This window comes from Atractosteus spatula, chromosome 5, assembly GCF_055471065.1.
Source record: "Atractosteus spatula isolate fAtrSpa1 chromosome 5, fAtrSpa1.hap1, whole genome shotgun sequence".
Lineage (NCBI taxonomy): Eukaryota > Metazoa > Chordata > Actinopteri > Semionotiformes > Lepisosteidae > Atractosteus > Atractosteus spatula.
Genome location: NC_142710.1, coordinates 18,478,757 through 18,491,209, shown reverse-complemented (window position 1 = coordinate 18,491,209; position 12,453 = coordinate 18,478,757). Strand labels below are relative to the sequence as shown.

General features: G+C 36.9%; 1 protein-coding gene across 2 annotated transcripts; it reads right to left on the bottom strand.

The window, feature by feature from the left end:
* Nucleotides 1-1,664: 1,664 nt before the first annotated feature.
* Nucleotides 1,665-12,453, bottom strand: cep55l (centrosomal protein 55 like). Of its 2 annotated transcripts, none has more exons than XM_088916798.1 (8): nt 12,262-12,453; nt 11,105-11,386; nt 8,369-8,434; nt 5,813-5,963; nt 5,142-5,458; nt 3,538-3,609; nt 3,160-3,285; nt 1,665-2,839 (listed from the first exon to the last, which is right to left on the bottom strand). In XM_088916798.1, the coding sequence occupies exons 1-8, from the start codon at nt 12,442-12,444 to the stop codon at nt 2,618-2,620; spliced, it is 1,419 nt and encodes a 472-aa protein (XP_088772924.1). In that variant the 5' UTR covers nt 12,445-12,453; the 3' UTR covers nt 1,665-2,617. The 2 variants fall into 2 exon arrangements, with proteins under 2 accessions (XP_088772924.1, XP_088772925.1); XM_088916799.1 differs by having other exon boundaries at nt 11,105-11,383; nt 12,262-12,445.

The window sequence follows — 12,453 nt, the reverse complement described above, 5'->3', positions numbered from 1 at the left end:
AAGGCATATTTACTCCAGCTGTTGGTTCACAAGACGATATGTGTCCATTCCCTGCACAATAAGAGATTAGAACCTATCATTAGTGCTGTGAAATACGAAGCACTCGGAAACCACTGATAATGCCGATCGCAGCAAATAGTTCAATAGTTATCTTAATCCTTTTGAATTAGGATTCATGAGGATTAAGCTTATAAAAGTGCGCTCTGTAAATTTTAAATCATTAAAGATAACCTTCTCTTCTAGATTCCTTCTCAATAAGGTTAGATTAGTCAATCCATAGTATTTGTCAGTTTGCAAAATTCAGGGCATTTAGGGCTCTCTGAAGAACTTTTTGAAGAGTTCAGAAACTGAAAAACAGTTTGTGAAAAACAGAGAACATCTTAAGATTTTGCTATTTATTTAAACAGCTGTAGGATATTAAAATGGGAATGAAAGCAATATAGAAAATTGAATTACTTGAAACAATTCCAATGTTGCACGGTCATTAATTTAAATTTTATTTTTATAAACACTTTTACAGTATATCATACTGAAACTACTGAAAATCTCCACAATGCCCCTAGTTTTAGATTTGTCTCATATCATAGCTACTGTATTCCCTATACTTTAGAATTCACAAATATGAATAGCAGAGAGCAGAACAGGAAGATCAACAGACCTACGACATGAAATACTGAAAACCACGCACATATCCATCCATACAACCCTAATCAGAAAACTGCATATTCCTACTAACAGTCACAGCAACTCTGAATCGATTCCTGAAGCACAGGGAGCAAGGTGGGACTTGCAACATACTGTACATAGTCTTGATAAATACTTGTTTTAAAACCATTTAAAATGTTAAGAACAGCCCTTTTGGTTTTTAGCTTTTATTTTCTACACTGCGGTTCAATCTCATCTGCAAAACACATTGATCTCACAGATGGTTAGCTCCAGTCCTGAATGCGAGGATATCTATATTCAGACTTAGGTGCCTAAACCCCACCCGAGACAAAATTTTACTGTAGAATCCACAAACTTCTCAGAAGGTTTTCTTCCTGCCATTGTCCATTTCCTTAAATCTAATAACAAAAATAACTAAACATTCATAATGCTCAGTTGAATTTAAACAAATTTCTCCAGCTCACAAGAACCAGTAATTTTAAAGTTGTGTTCCAATCATGGCTAGCTTCATACCAACAGTACAAACCAAGTTGTTCACAGGGCAGTGAATCTGGCACCTTAATAAAATAGTCACCAGTGTTGTTTGTTCTCAGCAATGTATGTTTTTAAAGGCATTTACCATTGTATGGCAACAGGTCAGAAAGTAAATATTGCTAGTTTCTTTAATCATTGTTTAAAAACCAAACTCCACAGTAAACCACTATCTCTTAACTGCCACTTGTTTGCTCTGTCTACATAGCTGAAATGTGAGGGCACCGCGTCACCATGGGATTCAAATTATCCTAGCAAAATGAGACTCGGATAAATATTTACAGTAATAGACATTCATAAAGTTTGTAGGAAGAAATCGCAACTGGTTCCATTTCTTGCTTTACTGCATAGCTTACCACTATTATTACATGTAGTATAAAAAACACATACAGCTGTTCATGAAGGCATTTCTCAAAAACATTATGAAACAAATTTACAATTAAAAAAGGGAAGATTCCGAGACAATAGTTTTACATTCTTTTATTACAAACACTTGGTAACAAAAGGTAGAGTATGTATCCATTACTTTTCCCCCATTTTTTAAACTAATTATAAAGACAACAGGGCTCCTTGGGCAAACATGAGATTTACCAAAATAAAGAGGTGGTTCAAAAATATTCATAATTTTAAAAATGGCTTCACTTTCCAAAAACCACCCAAGCATTAACATTTTAAGTTATCCTAGATTTTATGGAAGAAAATGTCATATTTTAATTTTATGTCAGAGCTGATGTAAGGTTTGTCTAAACCATATTAAAAGCTTTTTCTAATGCAGTTACCTGGCAGTTATACTCTAGTAGTCACATTCTTAAGAGCCTTGTCTGAACTGTTATCCTTAACCCCTCTACCCCTAACTAACTACTGTAATCCACCACTTAAAATAGTATAATACAAGGAATTACTTACGCAAGTCTAATTTGAGCTACAAAGTACAGGACTATTTTGTCAGCTAGAAATGCACCTTATTACAAGACTTACTTAAACAGGAGTGCTTTAGAATGACTCTAAGGAGAAGCACAACATACGAAGAATGTACAGTAAATGTTCCTTTGGCTGTAAACTGGCTAATCGACCATGATATATAAAACTTTACTACTTAAAGAGCTGAAAATGTAATAACACACAGTATATGATTTCTGTTAATTACTTTACTGACATAAAATAAGTTAAATTTAAGGATCATGAAAAATTCTATGCTGAACCTGAGGCAACTTATCTTAAGGACTTAAAATATTTTCAGAAATCTTTAAATCAAGAGTTTAAAAATACACAAAATGGAAAAAAATAAAGATCGTCAATATTCCTTTATATGTTAATCTGCAGTGCAAATAGAGTACAGTAGTTTTCTGCTTTGAAAGCAATGTATAAAAATACCTTCCTACAAACAATTCAAGTTAAACACTTTTTACACTGAAACAGATTAATTTGAACAGTAATCAATATGTGCAAGTAACTCCCGGTGCTGGCTAGTAGGATACTGGGCTCTGCACCTTGGGCACTCAAGAAAACTTTCATCCAAAAGAGTGGAGGGTCTCACAGGGGATGAATGACTGAAGATCGGATCCTGTAAGGGTGCTCTCTCCTCAAACTCATGCTTGTTGTAAGGACTAGGCTCAGAAATATGACACTCGTGCAATTTATTCTGAAACACACAATGACATGAAGCATGAAATTAACAAAACAATGAAAAAATATTAGATATCAATAAAACAGCCTTTATGAAATTAGCTTGAAAACTAAACTTTAAATTATATGCAATTTTACAACTATAACATCTTTAGATCACATTTGAAAATTTTCATTATGTTAACCAATCATACTTCTACAACATCACATGTTGTGAGACATTATGCATATAATCAAGACCTTTTTCTGTTAGACCGATCTGTAAGGGATTGTAATACTAACCCCAGAATCCAGTAGCACAGAGTCAGAACTCCTGGAGTTCCTCGTATTGCTTACCGTTGTCTCCAGTCTTGTTATTTGGTCCCTTGCTTTGCGTAGTTCCTTCAACACTTTATTCAGCTGTTGCTGTAAACTCTGGCGATCAAGTTTTTCATTTTCAAAGTCTTTTGCAGACATCTGGATCTAACAATAAATCCAAAACAGAATACACATTGGCAAAAAAATATTTGTGTTTAGAGCAAAAGTATTGAAAGCAAACAAAGAACAAGAAACTGGAGCATATTTTTAATAGCACTGTATTTAAAGGTTTTTAAAGAGTGGAAAATATATAGATTAGGCATGCTGCCATCTTACAGCGTACCAAAAACATAACCTAGAACAGATACGTTTCTCTTGAATTACTGAAATACTCCGATTATTTTCCTCTACTAGTACCTGATGCTCCAACACTGCAATTCTCTTTTGCTCCTCTTGTTGTTTTAATAAGGATTTCTGAAGCAGATTAACCTGCAAAAAACATACATTCATTAAACTGATTAGCAATAACATGCTAAAAATTTAAAGGAGCATGTAAAATCTACACCACCTAAAAGATACCTTAATTTAAAACAAAATCTAATCCAGCTAACCAGTATCATTCTGTTATACTTGTCTACATACTACAGTCTTCAATTCCACATATCACTATCACCCAGCACCCTATTGGACATGTATAGCATATTTTCATATGGTATCAGCAATAACATGTTAAAATCTATCGATCATTAACCATCCGTTTAAATAACTGAAATGACAGGGAACTTTTAATCTCAAAACCCTTTTTAAAGGTGGGTTCTCTCATATGATCTGTAATCACCTAAGTTATGCAATGCAGACATTATGTGCCAGTAGCTTTCTATACATACATTTTGGAGGGTAGCTGCTTCAACAGTCAAATAAAGGGAGGGAGACATTAAGATAGGTCATATTGTGGAAGCATGAAGTGGAATTTTGCTTGCATACTTGTTAAAAACCCTACAGTTCTTACAGTGTCATGGGATCATTAATGGCCACATAATCAGGACCTCAGTTTAATAGTTTAATGTTTCATCTGAAGAATACTACAGCACAATGTCCCCAGTCACCATACTAGTGCACTGGCTTGGACGGTCTGGTCCAGAGGGAAGACTTTTACCTACTGGTCCACACCAAAATCATCACTTACAGTAGCAACATGTCTTTCCATGGAGGCCTTGCTTGGAGACCTGAGCAGCTCAGGCTAGAAGGTGGTAATACTGCTTTTACCACAAGCAAATGGACACAAAACATTTTAATCAGAATCAATCTATCCAGATTGATTAGGATTAGGTTGGTAAATTTAATATTAAGTAAGGGAAAGGTTTGTACAGAACATTACTTTATAAAAGGTGGTATTACCACGGTACTATTGTGCTCTAGTTAAATAGATTAAGAACATATTGTACTGTAAATTTCATACTGATGAATGTTTTGTGAGGTATGTTCTGATTTTGATGTTATACCTTTTAAATTTAGAATAAACTGCAATTTAGAATCAATTGTTTGAATCAACTCAACTCAAATGTCTGGGCCCTTAACCCCAGCTGCTCCAGGGGTGCCGTATAAATGGCTGACCCTGCGCTCTGACCCCAAGCTTCACTCCCTGTCTGTGTGTCTCATGGAGAGCAAACTGGGGTATGCGAAAAGACAAATTCCTAATGCAAGAAATTGTATATGGCTAATAAAGTGATCTTATCTCTTATAATGCAAACCCAACAAACCCTAGCTGTATGCAAGCTATTGTCTGCCACCAGTTTGGGAATCCCCATTAGTTAGCAATGGCATTGATCACACCCAAACTGGTTCGGAGCACATGCTGAAACAAGAGCCTTAACATAATTAGTTGGGCTATTTGTGAACTCTCATAATGAAGGGACCTCCTTACTGTTGAAAATATTCTCGCAGTCTTTCAACACCTGTACACACTGGACCTGTGAGCCAATGTACTGAATGTGATGCTTTAGGCTCTTTCCTTTCTGTACCTGTGCCGACAGCTCAGACGACCTCTTCCTTTCTTCTTCAAGCCTTTCTTTCACACTCTGCAGTTCAGCTTTCAATCGCTCCACTTTGTCTCCTGAGCGCTGCTTCTCCTCTTCTACACATTGCCTGGCGTTGAGGCGTCCCGACTGGAGCTGCTGATTCAGATGTTTCACTTCTTGAGACTTGCCCTCATACTTCTTTTTTGCCACAGACAGTTCGTCCTTTAGTTGGCTTATGGTCTCCTTCTGTGCCTCCAGGTCTCTTTTGGCTGTCAGTAAAAGCTTGTCATAGTACTCTTGCTGGGTGACAGATTTTGTTTCTATTAAAAAGAAAAAGTAAAAAAAATACACATTTATTTTGAATTGCCTTCACAAATGCATGTAGAGCTCTGGTTGAAAAACAGTATAAGCTTGCTATAAACATGTTTGAAGTACTTTGTACTTTGATGTATTTGGAAAAAATTTGTGCATTATTGGAAAACAGTGAATGTGTGAAAAAATGTTTGGTAGGTGTCCTAATGACATTTTTGAACACTATGAAATGTTTTTAGAAAGATCTGAAACTCTGACAATTTTTCAGCTTTAAAGACATACTTAAGGCTTAGTCTTAACTGAAAGAACAGCCAAAAGCTAACGCTGTCCAGATGTTGATAATCTCTGCCCACTTTTTTTACCTTCTGAATTGCCTGCTTTGTGTTGCTCCTGGAGCGCTTGGTTGGCTTTTTTTAATTGCTCTTCAAGCTCAAAGATGCGTGCCAGCATTCCCTTCACGTAGGCCTCTCGCTGCTGGTCGTAAACCAGCCACTGCTGGTTCTTCTCAAGAGCCTTTCGGCAAAGGTTGTGAAACAACAATGTCACAGATTATATAGAAATACACAGCACTTCAAATATATGTCATGACAGCTCTCTAGGAAAAAGGAACAATTATTGGCAAACATTGACAGTTTTTTTCATATCTTAGTAAGATTTCAGCTATTTTCCATCATACATAATGGCCAGATAACAGAAAAAAACAGCGTATATGCGATTAAAGTAGTCCTTTAGAAACCTCAGAAATATTGCCAGGCTGCTGTCTCTGACTGTCGCTGAAAAGCAGGTCAACACATTTATCTTCTCTAGAATTGATTACTGCAATGCCCTACTCGCTGGGGTATCTACAGTGGTGTGAAAAAGTGTTTGCCCCCTTCCTGATTTCCTATTTTTTTGCATGTTTGTCACACTGAAATGTTTCAGATCATCAAACAAATTGAAATATTAGACAAAGATAACACAAGTAAACATAAAATGCAGTTTTTAAATGAAGGTTTTTATTATTAAGGGAAAAAAAAATCCAAACCTACATAGCCCTGTGTGAAAAAGTGATTGCCCCCTAAACCTAATAATTGGTTGGGCCACCCTCAGCAGCAACAACTGCAATCAAGCGTTTGCGATAATTGGCAATGAGTCTTTTACAGCGCTGTGGAGGAATTTTGGCCCACTCATCTTTGCAGAATTGTTGTAATTCAGCCACATTGGAGGGTTTTCGAGCCTTAACCACTTTTTTAAGGTCATGCCACAACATCTCAATCGGATTCAGGTCAGGACTTTGACTAGGCCACTCCAAAGTCTTCATTTTGTTTTTCTTAAGCCATTCAGAGGTGGACTTGCTGGTGTGTTTTGGATCATTGTCCTGCTGCAGAACCCAAGTGCGCTTCAGCTTGAGGTCACGAACAGATGGCCGGACATTCTCCTTCAGGATTTTTTGGTAGACAGCAGAACTCATGGTTCCATTTACCACAGCAAGTCTTCCAGGTCCTGAAGCAGCAAAACAGCCCCAGACCATCACACTACCACCACCATATTTTACTGTTGGTATGATGTTCCTTTTCTGAAATGCTGTGTTACTTTTACGCCAGATGTAATGGGACACACACCTTCCAAAAAGTTCAACTTTTGTCTCGTCAGTCCACAGAGTATTTTCCCAAAAGTCTTGGGGATCATCAAGATGTTTTCTGGCAAAACTGAGACGAGCCTTTATGTTCTTTTTGCTCAGCAGTGGTTTTCGTCTTGGAACTCTGCCCTGCAGGCCATTTTTGCCCAGTCTCTTTCTTATGGTGGAGTAATGAACACTGACCTTAACTGAGGCAAGTGAAGCCTGCAGTTCTTTGGATGTTGTTGTGGGTTTTTTTGTGACCTCTTGGATGAGTCGTCGCTGCGCTCTTGGGGTAATTTTGGTCGGCCGGCCACTCCTGGGAAGGTTCACCACTGTTCCATGTTTTCGCCATTTGTGGATAATGGCCCTCACTGTGGTTCGCTGGAGTCCCAAAGCTTTAGAAATGGCTTTATAACCTTTTCCAGACTGATAAATCTCAATTACTCTGTTTCTCATTTGTTCCTGAATTTGTTTGCATCGCAGCATGATGTCTAGCTTTTGAGGATCTTTTGGTCTACTTCACTTTGTCAGGCAGGTCCTATTTAAGTGATTTCTTGATTGAGAACAGGTGTGGCAGTAATCAGGCCTGGGTGTGGCTAGAGAAATTGAACTCAGCTTTCCAAAGATGTGATAAACCACAGTTGATTTATGTTTTAACAGGGGGGGCAATCACTTTTTCACACAGGGCTATGTAGGTTTGGATTTTTTTTTCCCTTAATAATAAAAACCTTAATTTAAAAACTGCATTTTGTGTTTACTTGTGTTATCTTTGTCTAATATTCCAATTTGTTTGATGATCTGAAACATTTCAGTGTGACAAACATGCAAAAAAATAAGAAATCAGGAAGGGGGCAAACACTTTTTCACACCACTGTAAATCCACTCTGAACCAGGTCTAGAGCAAGTGATCATATTACTCCCGTCATGGAGTCCTTGCACTGGCTTCCCAACCAGGCTTTGTGTTGACCTCAAAATCCTCATGCTCAACTATAATACTCTACATGGCTTGGGACCTCAGTACCTTTCTGACTTATCTTCCTACTCCTCACCTCACAGGCTTCATTTGTCCGACTCTGGTCGCCTGTCATCTAGATGCTTTCGGTCACAGGGCCTTCTCTTGCTAGGCCCCAAAGCTCTACCCGCCCCCAAGGATATCAGGGAGTCACCTTCCCTCAACGCCTTCACATTACATTATGAAACCATCTGTTTCTTTGTGTGAGTTTTATCTCCTAACTTTGATGCTGTTTTCATTGTTTTAATTCTTTTTTTACTTTTCTGCCTTTAAACTTTATTATTAGTAGTACAGCACAATACTCACATCCTTTAGGTGTTCTTGTAGCACAGCAATTTCACCGGCGGCAACCTGTCCGTCGGATTTTGATTTCTACAAATTACAAAACAGTGTGTGAAATCACAATGCTAAACAGCCCATTGAAGGGTTTATATCTGACTTCATTCTAACTAAAACCTATTCATACGTATCTGCAGTAACTAGTAACAGGCAAATTTATAACCAGTTAATTGGCATTTTGCAGCTATTATTCTTTTCAAGTAATCAAAACAGAGGTAATATCATAGAAAGCCTCCTATCAAAGATATAAAGCTGCATTAGACACATGAATGCATTCTGACTGTTCAGATTTTATTTTCACAAAATATTGTGAGGCTGTGCACGAATCATCATATGCTCTGGAGAATTAACATCAACAACATGGAAGAGAGCTTGACCCAGTCCTAAAATATGAGATTTTAGAACAAAGGATTGTTATATTGTTTAAAACATGCATAAAGATTAATGGCCTTTCAAATGATTATTTGCTGATTACTGGAAACCTAGCTTGACATACACTACCCTTAAAATTAAATCACTATTGGTGTGTAACCCAGGGACTTTGTGATTTGGGATGACCCCTGTGTAACCATTTTAAGTGACAAAGTAAATAGTCATTTGTTTATTTAACTGATGATCCTTTATAAATGATCCTCTACTCTCCTACATCCCTTTTTCTTGACATTCCTGCCTGTGTGTCTCTGGTGACAAGTCCACAATCCTAACCACTGCACCACACTGCTCCTGTTCAAGGATCGACTTCACTTGGATGATCTTTCTCTGAAGATCATCTTTGGCTGAGCTGCGTCAAGTTTCAGTGGGCAGTAGAATAAAATAATCAAGGCCACAAAGACTGTTCTTTTTTGTACTTTAACATTCTAGGAGATCTCAATATTTACTTTATGTTGAAACTTTAAAGGTCTGTCAACTGATTACATGCAGCTAGCCTAGTTCTGAAATGTACTGAAATGCTATAACTACCTCACTATAATTACATAAGCATCCGTTCAAAGAGTATATCTAAACTGTACAACCACTTTTTTAAATCTAAGTGATTTTTCTCACCCCCCAAAGGTTAACAAAAAAGAGAACAGCAGTTATATTACATGTGCATTCATAAATATATGAAATTGTACTGGCTTAGTGAAAATACTGTGCTATTCTCTACTTCAAAAGCAATAAACTTAAGGCTTGAAGAATATTGTTACACTTCTCTGTAATGCTGAATTCCAGCTTCAGACGTTTAAACCCATAATCCTTAAGGACAGGAAAGTATGTTTTAGGTATTCTTTGTCATGAAATGATTTCTTGATAATGATACACTTTTCTGACTTGCCAAATAAAGTAATTCCAAATCAAAGTATGCATTTACTAATGGTATTGGAAGTTGTAATTATATACTATTATGTTTAAGGTTCAAAATCTGTTTGTATTTTTAAGGGGCAGAAGTTGATATTTGTCCTTATGCAAATGTTTACATAGAACAGAATGCCTGCATTACAAAGATGTACCAAAGCATTCAGAACTCTTCTATATTCAAACACCAAATGCTTTTTGTACTTTCTATTCAGAGAAGCAAGTAAATTGTAAGACAAGCCACAACGCCATCTGGTGAAAAAAATATTTCTACGAACATGGTTAGCTGAAGCACTTAAAATGTTGATGGTGCCATCTAGTGGGCACTTAAAACGTATCTGTAATATTACCGTTTACAAAAAGTTAACATAGCAACGTATTACAGTATACTGTACGTTAAATCAACTGAACTCAAAATGTCAGGTGGGATTGGATTTTATCATTTATTTTTTGCCTCTGTTGCATTTAACATCTGGGAACACACAATGATCAGAAGTTGAGTTACACTGAGAATACAGATAATACTTTAAGAAAGCAAATCAGAGGCAGGGTTTTTTTTAATTAAAAAACTTAAAGCTTTTAATGTTAGTCAAAATGTGCTAGAGATGGCTTATAACAGCCTTTTTAAGAGTATGTTTGCATTTAATATGACAGTGTGGTATGGACATCTGGGGGTGAAAGGTAAGTATCAGAGTGTGAGAATGGCAATGTGAGAAATAACTGGAAAACGGCAGAACCTGCCTGGTGATTTATACCATAACTCAGTTCTCAGAATGGTGAGGAGTATCACAGCTGTTCCCACTCTATCTTCAGTTTGTAATGCTCCCATCAGGAAGATGGCTTAGGGTACCAAAGTCAAGCAAAAACTATTTATCAGAAGTTCTTTGTTCCCTGTACAATAAAACTGCTTCATGGTGGAAAAGTACAGTATGTATTTAGGACAATAAGCTATCTAAATTATTTTTAATAACACTAATCTTAAGATACAATGAAATAGAAAAAGATTTCATGGTATTGTATAAAATTACAATATGGTTCTCACAGTCCCTCAAATATCAATATCCAGGACACTTCCATGATATTTTGGGGGTTTTCCATGACACCTATGTAGCCATTACATTACCACTTGTACTGTAACTACACTATACTCACCTCTTCCTAACGGTGTTAAAATGGTGTAGGTTAACTCAATCAGAAACATTATAACCTTTAAGTGGCTTTTGTCCCAACGCACTGTGTAAATACAAGGCTTATTTATACTTTCCATGTATATTAGGGTCATTTTTCATTACTTGAGAAATTTCCAGCTTTTCCTGAATATTCAGAACATGAAAAAAACCTACAGCATACTATCCTCTTTGATCTTACCTGCAAGACAGGGTCTTGCTCATATTTCCTTTCAAGTTCTTGGCACTTTGTTGAAACTACCACCAATCTGTTCTTCAGGTTTTCTGTCTCCTCTGCAAGAGAGAGAAAGAGCTTCTCTCTCCTCTCTGCTTCCTTATTCTTTTCTTCTAGCTGGGCCTGCAGCACAGACACATTCTCATTGCCTCCTGATTTAAGCTGCTGCTTCAGGGTAACAATTTCTTTTTCTTTGGCGAGGAGCTGCTGGGCATTCTTCTCCTTTATCGTCTCAAGTGCAAGAATCTTCTGCAAAAAATAAGTTTGTATTGATTAAAAAAACACTCATAATTACAAATAGAATCCCTCATGTTCACCACTCCTGATCACTTTCTGAACAAATACCCAAGAACTCCTTCACTATATTCTGGGTTTTTGAAAGAAAAATGAATCAAATGTTCAATAGCAAGATTTTGGATACCAGCGCTAAACATAACTTGCGTTTTACTGAGGGAAATCTGCTATCTGAGCCCTCATTAACTAATGAAACATTTCATTTTAAATGTCAAGTCTTAAACTGAAGAAAACTTTGATTGGATTCTAACTTATATTTCTTTTTTTGGATACAATCTTTAATATAGTAAGAAAATATTTTCCATCTTCATTCATAATCTGTAAAACTATAAGTAACCATAACACAGTAACCAACTGTTCTTCTGCACAGCTTCAGGTATGCTGTGCCAAGCTCTATTGTGTGTTCAGGAAATGCTTTAAAACAGAGCCTTGAATTCACAACAAGGAATCAATATTTAATGATTTTTCACTAGATGCTTAGTTTACAATCTTTGGGAAGGAAAGCCATGGGGACATTGCATGGCATTAGCATCATCCCATGAAATCTCAATTCATTTCAGTTTTTTTTTTACAACAGTATTTGCCAACACTGCATGAACACTGAATCTGAGCCTCTACATATAAGAATAGTTACAAAGGAGAGGAGGCCATCTGGCCCATCAATCCTGTTTGATAATTAGTAGTTAGACCTCATCCAGCTGATTCCTGAAAGAAACCAAGGTGCCAGCTTCAACAACATGGCTAGATATCTCGTTCCACACTCACACAACCCTTTCAACTACTTTCCTGTTTCAAGGGGAAAATATAAAATGGTAGTTTTAATACCGTACCTCTAGAAGTTTGCTTTTTTCTGACTCAGTTATCTTGCCTTTATGTTTAGACATGTCATCCATTGTCTTTTTCAGAAGAGCATTTTCCTTTCGCAGTTTATCGAGCTCCACGTCAGATCTGGAGCTGCCCAGCTTCAGTCCCAGCTTGTTGACAATATTGTCTTTTGCATTTCTGGATGTCATAATTTGAGT